The 17,410-nt window shown below is 41.5% G+C and overlaps 1 protein-coding gene across 2 annotated transcripts; it reads right to left on the reverse strand.

Moving 5' to 3' along the window:
- Window positions 1-5,320: 5,320 nt before the first annotated feature.
- Window positions 5,321-16,813, reverse strand: HRH1 (histamine receptor H1). 2 transcript variants are annotated; one of them, XM_057386711.1, is made up of 2 exons: window positions 16,476-16,813; window positions 5,321-6,826 (listed from the first exon to the last, which is right to left on the reverse strand). In XM_057386711.1, exon 2 carries the CDS (start codon window positions 6,718-6,720, stop codon window positions 5,329-5,331), a length of 1,392 nt encoding a protein of 463 aa, XP_057242694.1. In that variant the 5' UTR covers window positions 6,721-6,826; window positions 16,476-16,813; the 3' UTR covers window positions 5,321-5,328. The 2 variants fall into 2 exon arrangements, with proteins under 2 accessions (XP_057242694.1, XP_057242693.1); XM_057386710.1 differs by lacking the exon at window positions 16,476-16,813 and adding an exon at window positions 8,520-8,677.
- Window positions 16,814-17,410: the final 597 nt, after the last annotated feature.

Consider the following 17,410-nt stretch of genomic DNA (forward strand, 5'->3'; position numbering starts at 1 on the left):
CAATACAATCCTGGACCCAATCCTTATCCCGATCCCAGTCCTGGCCCCGATCCTGACCCCGATCTCAATCCAATCCCGGTCCGATCCCGATCCTGTCCCCCATCCCGATCTCGATCCCTTTCCCGGCCCCAATCCCGATCCCAGTCGTGATCCTGATCCCGATCCCGGCTCAGCAAAACGTGGGGAAGAAAAAAGGAAACTTCCAAAATGTTAGTGAGAAAAAATGCCTGGTGTGGGTGGAATAGGTCTGCAGAGAGATTTTGTAATTTTTGTAACTGGGGGCTCGACTGCTCAAGCTCTGAGCACCTGATCTAATTGATTTTTAATTTGGTTCTGAGCCCAAGGTTGCACTGGATGGCATCCAGAGGTGAAGCTTTTCATGAGTTTATATTGATACCTTTTTTTCTTTTTTTTCATCTCTAGAATACAAACCAAACTGTTTTGTAATAACAAGCATAACCTCTGTAGATCATTTCCGTTATTGGGAAAATAAATTTGCTAGAATTGCCTTGTATTGTGGAGCACACAAAAGTCACACCCATATATCAGAAACTGCCTCCCAAATGGGGAGGAAGCCTGGGAGAAGAAGCCATCAGATGAATGTGGGCATGGTCACATAATTGATCAGGGAAATTTTCAGTGCTGAAATTCAGCAAATTCTACATTTCAGCTCTAGAGCTGATGTTTGGACAGAGCACCTTGCTGTGGAGCATGGGCTGAATAGGCATTTTAGGAATTACACAGATTAAATTTCAATAAACTTGCAAGTTTATTACAGATGAGTGTGTGCTTGTGCCCAACTGTATTACAAAAATAAAATTCTGCAGTTCCTCATTTTGCATTTCACTCATTTCATTAGGACTGGCAATGCCTTTCTGCACTTGATTTCCCCAAGGCCTGAAAATGTTTTATCTGTTTTTTTGTCCCTTTATCCTCTTTTTACAACTTCTGTAAGCAAATGAAAGTGTCTGTAATAAACATGAGAATAGGAACCAAGCAAAAGGTTCTTTAAAAATGAAGTTTTTTGTTTCTGACACATATTTCCGTAGGTAGGAGTATCAATTTCCCCAAGCAAAGTCTTGCAGCAAGGGAAAATCACCCTGGGATTGAAGGTAGGAATTAAAAAGAAGCAGATTCAGACTCTGGGAATTAAAAAGAAGCAGATTTAAACTCATCCCTTCTTGGGGATTAGGGACTCAGCACGTTTTTGGAGAGTTTCTCAGAACAAGAACTCAGATTCTTCTCTAGAAATCAGATTGAATTCTGTTACAGATTTTAATAAAAATAACACTTGTTTAGGTTCACACAGTGCTTTCCATTTCAGGATTTAAATTWATGTTTACAGCTTTTTCAGTGACCACCAAGAACCTGGCAGAACTATCGATTTATTTACAAAAAAATATTGCCAAAAAGCAACCTAGTGCTGTTCTGTACCCATTCCTGCTGTGAGAATGGAACACTGCAAAGGTAAAAAGTTGGAGCAGTGAAATTTTGAGTCAGCAGAGGAAAAAAAAGCAGGAAAATGCTCCAAATAATGTTTTCTTGGATTTGTTAYGTTGGTGAAATTCTGTGAGCACCATTATCAATTTCTCTGGCACAGACAGGTGCCTCTCCTATAAACACACTGATATTATCCACAGAAACAGCTTTTACCCCTCAAACAACTGAGTCTGGGGATTTATTTTGATGTCAGATATGCATCATGTTTTTAAGGTAATTTTAAAATCAGTACCAGATGTATAAACTACTTTCAGGAGCTATTTCCACACTGGGTCAACATTACTTGTTCTCTATACTGTAATTCTTCAGTAAGCACATGATTGGATGAAAATTAATAATTTTGTCTTTGTACTTAATAATTAAGCAAATGTGAGTATGTTTTTATAAAATTTTAGTTTATCTTGGCATTTCCTAGTGAAATAATCGGCATTCTGGTTAGAGGAGTTTATGCACTGAAACATTTAAACATTATCACCATGAACATTTAAATTCTAGCTTTTAACTTGTAAACTTTGAACACCTCCTCTGTAGGAGCTTAAATTAGGACAGTAGTCCTCAGCATCCCTGAGAGCAGTGGAAAATGTGCAGAATTCAGGGCCTCCTCTAGAAATGTTCAGAAGCTTATTACTGACACTTTCATTTGCTGACAAAAGCTGTAAAAAGAGGATAAAGGGACAAAAAAAAAGGGATAAAGTAAAACCTTTTCCTTTGGGGAGACAAAGTGCAGAACTGAGTTTKAAGCTTTACAGTGTTTCAGTATTAACATTTGAGGATTAGAAATGCATTTTTAAAGCTCCACCATTTTCATTCATTTTGCTTTCGCGAAGTGCATCACGAAGCGGTCTCACAGCGAGTCTAATGGAGATCTTTTAGAGGTTGGAAAGGGGCCAAAATGTTCCTGAAAAGGCGGGGATGGCCAAGCTCCCCGGTGGCTGCGGGATGCGCTCCTTTCCCACCAGATGGCCCCGGTGGCGCAGGGAGCGCTGCAGGGATGGAATTTTGTATTTCGGATGGATTCTTCAAAGCCGGGTCCGTCACTCCCTCCACACAGCTCCGCTCCGAGAAATCCCCAGCCTCTTGTTATGTTCTCTGCAAGCTCCGTGTCCTCTGACCTTGTTTGTTAACTGGAARACTCGGGAAATATTTTACAGGAAACCACACCTGAAATATTCTCTTGAGCCTTGACCCTGCGTGGTGGGAGGCTTCTCCATTCCTTACCCGAATCTGCTTTCCTCTGCTTCTCTTAYATCCAGTGCCACTGGAATTGCCCGTTCAGTGAAATAAACTGAGAAATGCTCTTAGGAACCTTGCTGTTTAAAATCACAACTATCCCATTTTCCTATTTTAATATTATCTAATAGCTATAAAATGTGGCCACCACAAGTGACTTCCCCTGTATTTTTATTAACAGGTACACTAAGATACTGTGTAAAAGTAAAGTCAGATAAAAATTATTCAGGCAGCTTTATTTTCTTGTTTAGTGGTTTATTTTTACCAGAGGTTTCTGTTGTTACAGTCACCATCATTTTTAGACCAATTTTCAATAATTTTGCTTAGGTTTTGTTGTGTATTAGTACATTTTAGAGTCAGAAAAGGCAATTGTCRTGATCAACAGGACAGACTTCTTGACTCTCAGCAGTCCTTGGGTAAATCTGTTTTTCAGCACCAATAACTGTGGCTGGCTTTTATTTCCTCAGGGATCATCTGAATTACCATCCATTTAGGCCAGAATTGCTGTTGTAAATCACAACAGAAAAAAAAATATAATGGCTGTGAACCTCAGCAATTGTTTGTGAAAGGCCATGGATTAGAGCATGTGTTTCTAAAGCTCTGTACTCCTACAAGATGTATTTTACTACTTGTGCAGGTGTTGCTCCTGCAGTAAAAAAAGTTGTCTGAATTCTGAACTGAATTTTGTTGKTTTTATATGTCTCTCTCTGCATTTTGCCTTTATTTCTCCTGGATTTAAGTTCCCTAACTGCAGTTTTTTCCTGTGTGAAAACCAAAGTCAATCAATCTCTGAACCTTGTGTGATACATTGTAAAGGACTGAATTTAAGTTTATTCCTTTAATACATTTTCCCAATTTATTACCACACAGATACATTAGGGCTTCATTCAATATTGAGTACTTTAAGTGCAACAATTAACGTTCAGGTGTTTAATTCAGAGCAATGACATGGACAGAGGAATAACACTTTGCATTTAGGGTATTCTACCCAAATTCATGAGCAATTTTTCCCACATTACCTAAAGGTTGCATTGTTACTGTGAATCTTGTCATAGTCACTTGGTGAAGAGCAGGTGAAGAACATAATGCTTGGGGATTTTTATTTCCAGAATTTGGGAAAAAAAAAACCCTCTCAGAACTGTTCAGGGAATCTCTGAACCTTGAATGATACACTGAAAAAGACTGAATTTAAGTTTATTCTTTCAGCACATGCCCCAAATTTATTAAAATGCAGATATATTAGGGCTTCATTTCTTATTGAATATTGTAAATACAATTAAACACCAGGTGTTTAATTCAGAGCAATGACATGGACAGAGGAATAACACTTTGCATTTAGGGTATTCTACCCAAAATTCATGGGTGATCTTTCCCACATTACCTAAATGTTGCATTGTTGCTGTGAATCTTGTCTTACTCACTTTATGAAATAGGCACACATGGCACAGAGGGACCCTGAGGAGCTGAAGATCTTTGAAAAAAGAGAATCCAGAATTTCTCTTCCTACCATTAAGCTASCACTTTTTGCTTCTGATGTAATAAGGATATTGCAGAGGACACCCCTGCAACTCATCCCACAAACCCCATAACAGTACTCAGCTGAAGGAGTTGCAGTTCAGAACTTTGTTATTAAATTAAGTCAGCAATTTCAGACTCGAGAAAGCCTCCTGCATGTGGGAAATTCATCAGCAGAACAAAATGAATCAGAGAATGTCCTTTTTCTTTGCAGCCTCAAAGCCAGCGCAGCTTTCAGTTGCAGGCTGTGCTTCAATACCTTCTTGGCATCTTTTCYGACTCAGAGTATCCTATTATTGTGTGTTTCTCCTGAAATATTTGAYAGCATCCACAGCAGGATTTATGAAATGCAATTAAAGGGTAGAAAAGGTGAACATACTTCATGTTTAATCAGCTATATTCTATAAGTTTAGAACAGCAGCATACCCTTCTTGGATGGATGGTGACAGTTTGTTGAGCATGGAAACCCTTTTAGGGTTAGGACATAAAAATTCTGCTTTTTTCAGCAAAGTTAACATTCAGTTAATAATGATATCAAAGGGATACAGTAGGATACACTAAAACTGGACATTTGATAAGAAGTTTGTGATTTGAAGGAAGCTATAAATAAATAATAAGGTATTTTTTTTTAAAACAGTTGTTTTCTTTGTGCAAAGTACCTCCACTTGCAAATCTCAGTTCACAGGCAACGTATCCCTGTGTTTAATGGAGTGAGTTGAAAGAGTAAACTATATTTGGCCAATCACAGAAATGGGATTTCTTGCTTTTCTGTAGCTGAATMATTTATAATCACTGAAGATCTCTATTTGTATCTCCATTTCTGGGATGAAAGAGGTGATCTGGAATAGTGAGAGGTTTTCAGCAGTGTAACAGTTCATCGATTGACCCTGAGTTTTTCAGATTCTTGATCTGAAGTAGCTCTTCAAATATGTTAGAACTATTAAACACATGTTTTTTACTAACGCTTCTTCATAAATTAACTTTGCCAAAGGCTTCTCTTTTAGCTATCCTTAAAAGTGGAACATTTTGTTGGGTTGAACTCCCGAGCTGCATTTGTGAAATGTGAAGGACCCCAGAGCAGCGTCAGTGAATGTGAAGGATCTTTTTGAAAGTCTGCTTGAAGTTATGGTTACAGAGAGGGTACAGGAAGGGRTTTAAGGTGGAGTTCACGTAGCCCAGCCAGATGGTGACCATGTGCAGTTCTGAGACCTGCTTGTGGAATGTTTTCACCATGAAGAGCACAAAGTAGGGGATCCAGCAGAGCATGAAGGCTGCCATTATCACCCCCAGCTGCCTGGCCGCTTTCCTCTCCCTGCTCCCGCGCAGCTGCTGGATGCTMCTTCTGGAATGGCTGTGCAGGCTCTGCCAGGTTTTCCTCAGGAACGTCAGGCCTCTGGAATCCCTCCTGTCAGTGTTTTTCTGAGCTGTTTTAGGGTTGGGGTTGGAGTGCTGAGCACGGGGTGTCYCCTCGGTGAAGGTCTGGCTGTCTGATGTCCCGCTGGAGTCGCTGTCCTGGCAGCTGGGCTCCCCTGTATTCCCAGGGTTTTTTGTGTCACACTTCTCTCCTGCTTTATCCAGGCCGGGCTTGGCCCTGCTGAGAGAGCAACAGCTCCACTTGAGGACCTTCCCATTGCTCAAATCCTTTGAAGACTCATCAGGATCGCTGAAATGCGGCTCTGCCTTCCCTTCCTGGGGCTGAGCAGCGCTTTGCCTGTCTGTGCCGGGGCCGTTCCCATCCAAGYTTTGCTTCTGGAGGCAGATATTGTTCTCCTCCTTCCCCTTGGTCTGATGGCCGAGGTTTTGTTCCAAGGAGGCCCAGGATGATCCGCTGGGGAGCTGCCTGTTCTGGCAGTGTTTCCGAACGGCCCTGAAGATCTTGCAGTAGAACCACAGCATCAGCAGCGAGGGCAGGTAGAAGTTGAAAATGGCCGTCAGCACTTTGAACCAGGTGACCTCAGARAACTCCGTCTCGCACTTGTCTCCTGCCACCGTCCTGCGGCCGTTGTTGGCGAAGACGTGCCAGCCCAGGATGGGGATGAGCCAGGTGAGGGAGAGCAGCCACGCACCCAGGATGAGCAGCGAGGCCCTCATCTTGGTGCGGTAGCGCAGGTAGCGCAGCGGCCGCCGCACCGAGCGGTAGCGATCCACGCACAGGATGAAGAGGTTGAAGATGGAGGCCGTGCTGGCCACGTAGTCCACMGAGAGCCAGAACAAGCAGGCTGCCAGCCCCAGGGGCCAGGAGGGGCTCAGMAGGTAGACGATGTTGAGGGGCATGACGGCCGCGCCCACCATCAGGTCGGCGACSGAGAGGCTCACGATGTACAGGTTGCCCACCGTCTGCAGCTTCTTCTCCGTTTTCACGGCACACAGCACTAAAATGTTCATCACGATGGTGGTCAGGGAGATGCTGCTCAGGAACAGGCCCAGCAGAGCTGAGGGAGCGTTGCTGGAGCTCTCGGTCGTGTTTTTGGACATCTTTTTCACATCCGCATAGAGGGAGAACTGAAGCGGATGTTTAGGCCTTGGGTTGCACTCCTGGATGAAAATGTGTTGGGTTGCTTGGGGATTTTTATTTCCAGACCTAGGGAAAAGAAAAAAAAACATGCTTAGAAATGTTCAGTGAATCTCTCAACCTTGCATGATAGACTGAGAAATTTATTTTATCATTTCCCCAATTTATTACAATACAGATTAATTAGGGCCTCAATTGTTATTGAATACTTTAAATACAGAAATGATGTGGACAGAGGAATAACACTTTGCATTTAGAGTATTCTACTCAAAATTCACGAACAATCTTTCCCCCATTATCTAAATATTGCATTGTTATTGTGAATCTTGCCATATTCACTTTATGAATAGGCACACGTGGCCAGGTGAAGAATATAATGCTTGGGGATTTTTATTTCCAGAGCTAGGGAAAAGAAAAAAAAAAAAACAAACATGCTCAGGAATGTTCAGTGAATCTCTGAACCTTGCGTGATACACCGAAAAAGACTGAATTTAAGTTTATTCCTTTAGAACATTTCCCCAGTTTATTACAATGCAGATATATTAGAGCTTCATTTCTTATTTAATACTTTAAATACAATAAACACTCAGGTGTTTAATTCAGAGAAATCATGTGGAAAGAGGAATAACACTTTGCATTTAGGGTATTCTACTCAAAATTCATGAACAATCTTTCCCCCATTAACTAAATATTGCATTGTTATGAATCTTGTTATATTCACTTTATGAATAGGAGCACATGGTCAGGTGAAGAATATTGTCCCATTACTGTTGTGATAAGATAGTAAAGCTAATTTGTGCTCAGCTTAGAACTGTCCCCCTTAGGGCTTTCCTAAATAAAAAAAATATATTTTACATATAGGCAATTTAAGAAGTGTTTTATGAAACCCTACTAACCAAACCCAAGCAGTTTTTATAGGACTTCATGTATTTCTGACCCTAGAACCTGAAGAAGAAATTTAAATCCTCACAGTTTTAATTCATTCTATCTCATTAAACAACTGATAGTGAACCATAACATAAACTCCATATTGTCAAACTAATTTAAACTGTGTTAGTAAAAAGCATATTAACATATTTTGTACTAAATAGTTTAAACAAGGCAGTTTTTTTACATTATTTACAGTTTTTTCAGTGATTTACAACCTGCATCTGACAGTTTGAGAATACAGCAGTTGGCAGKCAGTGGGCAGTCATTCAAATTATAGTTAATAAGCAATCTCTTCCTRCACAATTTAGGCTTGCTCAGATTTCAAACATTTCAAGATGCCAGGCCTGGTTTAGATCAAATGCAAAATAACAGGATTTTTCAGSATTAATAAACATCTCCTGCTTCCCAGCTGCTAACTTCATGTGTTGATTCACAGTCCAAAATTAGCATGTGCTAAATTGACCAAATTCCACCTCCAGGACACAGAAATGACTGTGAGGGTGACACACTTTTGTGCCACTTGTCTGAGTTAATGTTCTGGTAAATCTCTTAAAGCAATAAGGAAGGAAATGGAGACTGTAAATATATTTGCTCAAAGCATTCCCACAGCTAACACTGAGATATTCAGGGGATATCTCACCCTCATCTCTCTAAACATGGTCAGAGCAATACAATGCACTGGATTGTTCAATCATCAGCATTTCCTACTGAAATTCAGTGATGCAATACTYCCTGTAACTTTATCTCTCTTGTGCCAGTAATCAGGGCTTAAGCTGAAATGATTTTTGCTTCCTTATGAGGTCAAATTCCTCCTTGGCCAGGCTTTTCTGACCCGTGGGTGTTGCAGGGAGAGGAGCTGTGTCCTCGCTGGCAGCAGCATCCTTAGGCAGAGCAGTCAGGAGCACCCTGGGGTGTGCTGTGATCCCAGATTCCTTCAAGGACAGTTCCTCTGTGGTGGCTGCTCACAGGTCACAGAGCCCCCAGGCATCTCCTGAGGATGAGGACAGAAATTACCCCATGGATTTTAAACCAGCATCCCTGGAAAATGCTTCTATCCCACTCTGTGTTGTCTTTCTTTCCATCTCTTTAATTGTGTTTAAGTGTACAGGGCAAAGAGGTGATTGAATTACTTCAAGAACCTGGAATGTCTGATCTTCACCCCCACAGATTTCCATTTAAATGTGTGTAAAATAGAGAGAAGGCAACTTTGAAGTCTTCCACAGGAAAAAAAAAAAAAAACCAACAAAACCAAAACACCAATACCAGCAAAGAAAGGTGTGTGGTTAGACAGCTCCCCTGGGTTGTGCGTGAACTGCATGTGGAATGTACGAAATTCATTTGGGGTTGGGCTGGGTGATCTCCAGAGGTCCCTTCCAACCCTGAAAATYCTGTGATTCTGTGAGTAAAACACAGCAGAGTACAGTGAATAGTGTTGAGTTTCTCCTTAGTGCTGCTGGGGTGGGATGAGGCAGGATTTAGAGAGCAACTCAAAGATCTTGATCTGGAGCGCTGCTCCAAAAGYACCAAGTCCRAGTTTTCCAATGTACATCMCACTTTTATTAAAATGYCTTTTATTAAATKATAAAATCTGATWATTTTTCTGATTTGGAAGACTTTATGCAAGATACAACAAGCCAGGAATTATAAAATGAAATTAAAAATCATTCGAGAAGGCTAAGAACTTGAAAAACTCAGGGTAATGCTCTTGCTCTTTCAAAAATACACATATGAAAAGGCACTCCAGATTATCATAATTCTACTTTACAAAGTAATTTTCATCACCAGGTCATTTGGGTGGCTTGCAGGCTCTCATGGATCTTATCTCCTCTGCTTTTTAGTGAGCTGGCCATGTACTGCTGCATTTTAATGTGAAATTGAGGGACAGGTGAAGGTGATCTGGACAACATCACCTCAGAGCAATCTGAGATCTAAAACCAGCCAGGGTTCATTTGCTCTCCAATCTCCTGACCACTCATTGAGTTTTCTGTCTGGGCTTTTGGTTTGTATTCCTTCAGACACCCCAGACAGATTTAGAAATCAAATATCTTATTTTTTATTATTTTTATTTATTTTTAAGGCATTTTTCTTAGAGTAACTTCTGAAGCTGCATTAGTAGATGAAAACTTCCCCGAGATTCCACATTTTCCCTGTTGAACAAGGTGGGGATTTCACAGCTGTTCTGCACAAATGAAACTTGCAGAGAACCTGCATTTAAGTGCAGAGATGATTTTACTGCTCAGTGTCCCCTCAAACCACTCTGCCCTCACAGCTTCACCCTCTCCTGCCCCCTAAGCTCACATCAAACTGTCCACATTTGCCAATTTTGATGGAATTGGCACATTTTGCCACACAAAATCATGATGAAATGCACTGATCACCTTTTGTGTGCTCTGAGGAAGATTTCAATTCACAAATCCCCTTCTTGACCTTCCTGCCATCACCATCCTCAGTGATGGCATCAAAAATCCTTATCACGGCCACCCTGTGATTTGAAATTGTGGTTCCTTACTCTTCCTCGTGGGATATGTGTCCCTTTCCAGAAGCCAATTCCCTATCTGTAACCCAGTTCCCAGTGAGGAAAGTGATAATAATAAATAAATGGGGTTCAATTACCCTGAAACAAAGTTCACTAAGACAGAAAAGTTAAAAAAAATAAAATAAACAACCAACCCAGCCCAAAACCTTTGGATTGCTTTTTGGAAATTCTAAACTCTGACCTCACYATCAAATGCCTCTTTACTTTCACTGTCTGTGATGAGATTTTTCAACAAGGAGGGCCAKCAATCAGGATTTGTTATTGTGTTCCAGTTCCATGGAATCTGGATCAGCTGGGAGATGCTAAGTGGAGCTTCTTGTCTTGTTAGTGCAGTGTAATCTATTAAACCCTGACTCCAGAGTGAGTTTTCTGGAAGCAGCTGGTGGCACTTCTCTTGTTGATACTTTTTTAAGAAATTACAGAAAAAAAAAAAAAAAATTTCTTGTTCATCAGACGAAGTTCAAGGCAGAAGGCAAGAATTTAATTCAGCTGACCTGTACTCATTATGTTGTACTGAAAGAACTAATTTATTTCCAGTGATTTAAAAAAAATTCTTTAGGTGTTAAAAGTATTCACATGCCAGAGGTTTGATTGATTTCCATTTTAAAACCTCATTTATTTCTCTGTGAGGGAACAATTCCTATTCAATGCCTGCCAATATACAAACAATATTTTTGATAAAAAGAAAATGAAAATATCAGTAAACCTGCCTGCTGTTCCCACTCAAATGATTCAATGTCTCAATCCAGCAAGGACCAGGATTTGGTTTTTATTGCAGAAAAATGCCTTCCACTGTCAAAGCACAGCCTGAATTCCATCTGCCCTCGAGCTGTCTCTCCTGAGCAGGCTGAAGTGAAAAATCCTTAACCTGAAGCTTTAGTGCCTGACAAAATTCTGTCAATCCCACAGGATTGTCCTCTTCCCTTCACACACCCACTGTAAACAAGAGAATTATAAATAAACCTTTTACTGTGAGAACAATCAACCCAGCCTGACTCAGAAACATAAAATTTCATTCCTTGTTTTGTTGTGACTCTTCCCTGGTGTGGAGGAGCTCCYTGAGGACAGCTCTGGACACCTGACTGTCCAGTTTGGCATCAATTGTGTTGCACTCCTTCTGTGGCAGGGAAATCTTTTTGAGGAAATAATGGCTTGGGGAAAAATGAGGCCAGAACTAATGGAGAAGGCTTTTATTCAGTCTAGGAACACGCATTACAAATTGTAAAAATACATTTTAAAACACTTCAGCTGCCATGTTTTGTTTTTTTTTTAAATAATTTCCCCAGTTGCTGTGGAAGTGCCCTAGCCTGTGAATGGTCCCTCACTCTCAGAGCAGTGACCCCCAATGCAAAGCCAGCCCCTGCCCCTTTGTGGAGCAGCTTTATGGCTTGGCTGGGGGTTGCTCTGGGACATTGAAATTATCCTTATTCCTCCAACTTGGATGTGATGTGCTAAGCAGAGCAAACATGAACAACAACCAGATGCAATGCAGAACCTCAAGAGAAGGGGGATTGAAGATTTAAAATAACTTCATGAAGTGTTTCAAGGAGAAAAAAGAACATATTCATGATTATAAGCGTATGATATTCTGAACTTTCCTATGCAGGGATATTTTCAGTCCAGTGATTCTACTGTGCTCCCACTATTTTTTTTAATTGGCATGTTTGGGTATCAGGGTACAGGCTGTCAGAATTACAGACAAATACTTCTGCTTTTGGTTAATTGAGGAAATATTGCACCCAGTTTTGCTAAGTGAGACATAATTCAAAGAGCAAGAAAATGCTTGGGCAGGCTGAAAAATTTGAAAATACAAGTGGAACTTCAGCTTCAGGCTTCCACATGATGCTTGACTCGATTGCCGTTGATATTTTTGAGTTTTTAGCTTTTAGAGAATCCCAATAATTGCTTATTTTAAGTTACCACCTTATTTTAACACTGACACAYTTCTTTGTGGTCATTTAAAAGGACTCTAATAGCAATAAAATAAAGCTTAGCAATCAAAACCAACATAAAAATGAATGAAAATCCAACTTTGCAGGCAGTTCTACTTGTGATACCATAGCAGCAGGGTGGCTTTGCTGATCTTAGACTCTTTCCACCTTGAAATAATAAATACCATGTTGTGCTGCTCAAACATGGGAGGAATTCAGTGCCAGGGTGGGCAGTCCCCTCACAGATAAATGGAGAATTTATTTTGTACAGAGTTACGGATGCACACCGCTGCAGGGGAGCTAACAAACCATCACAGCCTGCCAAAAGGAAAAGATTTCTGAAAAATAGGRAAGCTTCAGATTTCATGGGACAAAAGCAGCTTCACTGTGAAGCAGAGGAAGGTTTGAGGTGTTCATTACTTCAGCTGTGCCTACACAGGGACACTGACTTAAAGCCATTTGATGTGAAAAGCTTAATTTACAACTTGCTTATGGCTTATTATTAATATGGAGAAACAGCTTGGGAAAGAAACATTCTGAAGCAAATCTAATCCAACCCAAGTTTTCAACTTCAGCTCATTCTGACTTTGCATCCTTCCATCCAGGTTTGTGTTTCYATCCTCAGGCACTGCCAAACACATCAAGAAAAATTCAAAACTCAGACTCATTTTAAGGGGTATTTCTTGAGTGAAGACTGACCAGAAATCCTCCTGTGGTGGTTCTTGCTCTCTTTGGTGTAACCAGAGCACCATCACAGCCCTTTTGCCTGAGGCAGAGGAGATTGTTCTGGGGAAAATGTCACTCTGGATATTTGCTGTGTGTTCCTATGTGTCTCTGYTCTGAGTTTTATTTTAATCAAATTGATTATTTGAACTCCCAGCATGACAACAAWTACATTTCCATGGTTCCTCCTTTGTGTCTCCTCTTTGAATCCTCTGCTTCACCTTCCCTGAGCTCTGCCCTGATATTCCCTCAGCCCTTTCCTCTGGGTGAGGAGRGCTTAAGAGCTGGCCTGAGTGATTAATAGCAGGAAAAGTTCAGGAAGTATCGGGAAAAGTTCTTAAACATCCCCTGACATCAAGACAGAATCTTGGCCAGGGAAACACCATTCATTATTTCAGAATTAAAAAAAAAAAAAAGTCTGGAAGCACTTCCTAGCCCAGAGAGCCTTAATTTGCAGGAATAGATCTGCAGGGGTGTAACTGCTCAGCAGAGCCAGGGAATGCAGCAGCTTCCAGGAATACTGGGAACAACTCGGGAAAGGGAAAAACAAACAACTGGAAATTGCAGATACTTAACTGCAAAGAAGGGAGAAGCCCACAAAATTTTCCCCAGCCAGCATTTCCTTAAAAAAAAAAAAAAAAATTAGAAGAGGGAATTCCAGGAGCTGCAAATATGAGTGAAAGCAATCAAGTTACATTGAATATTGCAATCAACTTGAATTTCTTCTCCTTCAATGGATTGTAGATCCATGTCCTTTGGATCAGTGAATAAACTACAGGAACATCCAACAAGCAGCCTAAAAATCTCTTTTAATCTGGTAGCAGTCAGTATCTGTGTGCAGCCAGATCATCCCTGGAATCTGTTCACCCCAACTTGTTCTTTTTCATATTAAAAAAAAATCTAAATGAACTCCATCTGGAGAATCCTCAGTGAAATTGTTTCATCCCAGCCACTCCCAAGATGATACATTTATTTATTTATTGAAGATTGTTGTTACAGATGGTGTGTCCTTGGCAGCTCCAATCCCTGCTGGGGGATGCAGAGCAGGAGCAGAGGGGGTTTTATACTCAGTGTGGGGCAGAAGAGATTTAAATTCCMTCAGTGGCACCTGAGCCAGGACAGTTTGGGAGTGTTGTTTCAGTATCRTTCAAGAAGCYRCTTAATTAAACRATTTTCTAGACACYRCTATATTTACATCCYTTTTTTTCCTAAATAAATATATTATTTTTAAGTTTAGGAGAGCCTTTACCTCAAATACATATCTGCTTTTTATGTCTCTGGCTGGCAATTTTTAAAAACTGTTTTTAATGCTTGGTTTATATGCCATGAATATTAAAAAGAGCTAACAGAAGATGGACACATTCCAAAGAATGTTTTGGCCTTCAAAATGTAAGCTCAGACTTCCACAAAACTCTTCTTCCAGTGGCCCAATTTTTTAGTTTAAGTTCTGCTAAATGTCARTTTTTCCATGACAAAACCCAGTCTYGTTCTTGTGACCCTATTTMCCAAATATGGATTCTTTTTACCCAGAGATTGGGGGAAAAACTCATCTTGATTAGAATCSTAAAGCTTCCAGGCATGGTATCAATTTTCCCTCCTACTCTAAACATTATCAGCATCAATTAATCGATCATCAATGTGATCTCTTAGCAAAACAGGATTAAAATGTTGTTTTATTTAAGTAGTGCTGCGCTGGAAAAGCCTTGTCTTGTTTTCTCCATGACTTGTGTGGACAAAGAGAATTTGCCACAGGTGTGAGCTGTGAAATCACTGCTGCAATAGATGGAAAGTCCTTGGTGCAGTAAATCTGACCCATGAGCTGTCAGATCCCTTACAAAGGAGGGGGATTTCCCAGGAATGTGCTTCCTTTGAAGCTGAGGAGCTGCAGTGGTTCCTTTTCACCAGGGATCTGTTCCGGGATTGGAATCCATCATCCCAACTCACTAAAATGGGACAATTTTCATACAGGACAGTGAAAAATCTTTTAAAGTTTTTTTTTTTTTTTTATTTATTCCACCTTGTGCTAGTGGGAACTGACTCCAACCCTTGACAAACTGTAAAACTTGGTGGGTTTAATCCTTCTACATCAGAAATGCAATTAACTTTWAAAAATATAACTCACCCTGTCATTCAAACATCAAGATCTGATTATTTCCAAGTGACTTGCTAAGTCACTGCTCATGAAAGTAAAAAAGAATGTATGCAAGTAAGAGCTGTTAGTTTTTTCAGTTGATCACTGTGAAAATTCTTTGGGGATTTACAAAAACTTGAATTTACCTCAAGTGAACTTTTGGTGTTTTGAAGCTGTATGAAAACCTCCCTCACAAAAAGGCACAGATTCAAAAATCCWAGTGGGTGTGAGGACTTACTGTCTCCTTTTACTGATAATAGAAGTAAACCCTGTTACTGAAAGATTTGGTTTGGCTCACTTACTCTTTTCTTCATCATTGATCTGGAACAATTAARCATCTGATGAATTTACTATAGTAATATAGTTCCTTCATATTTTAGCAATAACTCATTGAATGTATGAAGTTTTTCCATTGAAGAAATACATTTCTGACTGAAACAAGCTCCTATCTGTCTCCAGGCAGCTTTAATGTTTCTTATGGAATTAAACAGATGGCAAAGGGGCACTGCTGGAGCTCAGGGTCTCTTACAGCTGGACAGCCAGGTGCCTTGCAAACAAACTTTTCTTTTTAAACAAATATCTACAGAAATTTTAATTTTAATGAATATTTATATATTTATATAAACATATAAAATAATATATATTGGAAATACATACATATAAATATCCATATAAATAMTAAAAATATTCATATCCATATTCATATAAATAGACATAKAAATATAAATATATATATAAATATAACCAGCAGATCATCCAAGAATCCTGATTGTTCTCCATCTTCCCTGAAAAGGAAAGCTTGGGAAGGCTACATCAAGAATGGTATAAGGCTGGGAGCAGGTTMTGTCCCAAAATAGAGTCAGAACCCTCAGGATGTGCTGGGTTTGTTTGTGAGAAATGCTGCAAGATCCATATAGAGATTCAGGCATTTACGATTTTTCCTCAGAAGAGCACAATTGTCTTCAGGAGGGGATGAGGGTTAAGTTCAGGCATTATCTTCCTCTATCTTCAGCCAAGCCACTGTTCTCCCTCAGAACAAGGAGCTTGTTTTAACAAGTATTTATGGTTATAGCTGTATGCAGGGATATTTTCAGTGTGGTGATTCTACTGTGCTCCCACTATTTTTTTTTTTTTTTAATTGGCATGTTTGGCTATGAGAGTACAGGCTGTCAGGATTGCAGATAAATGTTTACTTCTGCTTTAAGTTAATTGAGAAAATATTGCACCCAGTTTTCCTAAGTGCAACCTAATTCAAAGAGCAAGAAAATGCTTGGTCAGGCTGAAAAATTTGAAAATACAAGTGGAACTTCAGCTCCAGTCTTCTAGATGCTCTCCCTCAAAACAAGGAGCCAACCCCTCCCTGCCCGCTTTCCCCAACCACGTCTCTTCCCTGGAATCTCTCCCTTAGTCACAAGAAAGACGCTGAAAACAGCAGCACAAACATTGTGTGGGCAGGCAGGCACTCACCCGAGCAGTCTTCATTCAGGCGTGGCCGTTTAGTGCAGCGGGGAATCCGGACTTTCTCCATGTGTTTCCCTTCCCTTCCTTCCCATTTCCATCCGAGCATYCCCTCCGTGCCCTGCTCCGCGCTGTCCTGACCCGCAGCTGCTCCGGGGGCGGGGGACAGACCGGGGAGCCTGGGCACCCTTTGGACGGGTGTCCTTGGGGAGAAAAGCTGCCTGAGCTTCTCGCAGTGCTTTGGTGCGCTTTCGGGCTTTTCTCCAGGTTTTTCTGCCCCTAGGGGAGACTCTGTGACCCGCGCACCCCTTTGCTCTCCGGGCTGGGATGCGCAGGGTAAGGAGCAGTCAAAGTTAATGCTGAGAGAGATTTACCAAAAGCGGAGTGCCAAGGTGGGTTCTGCTCTCCCTTTCCGCCCTCTCGCTGTGCTCCGGTACCGCTGCAGCCTCGGCCGGGACGAGAGAGCTCCGAGGAGCCGCCAAATTCCCTCAGATTCCTCAAATCCCTCCCGCTGCGCCTCGCCCCGGCTCCCTCCTCTCTTTGCCCGCCGCTGTTCACTCACCAGAGCGAGGAGAGTGCGGGGAGCGGCTCCGGCGGCTCCGGCGGCTCGGGCGGGGCCGCCCCTCCCGGGACGCGGTGGGAGGCGACGGGTGCGGTGGGACGGGATGGATCCGATGGGATGGGATGGGATGGATCTGATGAGATGGATGGGATGGGACGGGATGGATCCGATGGGATGGATGCGGTGGGAGGCGATGGGAGGCGATGGGAGGCGATGGGGTGCGATGGGATGCGATGGGATGCGGTGGGATGCGGTGGAAGGCGATGGGATGCGGTGGAAGGCGATGGGATGGCTGAGATGGATGCGATGGCAGGCGATGGGATGGCTGAGATGGATGCGATGGCAGGCGATGGGATGGGGTGCCATGCGATGGGAGGTAACG

The sequence above is a fragment of the Malurus melanocephalus genome, unplaced genomic scaffold (assembly GCF_030028575.1).
Source record: "Malurus melanocephalus ecotype Western Australia unplaced genomic scaffold, MMel_1.1 scaffold_1036, whole genome shotgun sequence".
In the NCBI taxonomy this organism is placed as follows: domain Eukaryota; kingdom Metazoa; phylum Chordata; class Aves; order Passeriformes; family Maluridae; genus Malurus; species Malurus melanocephalus.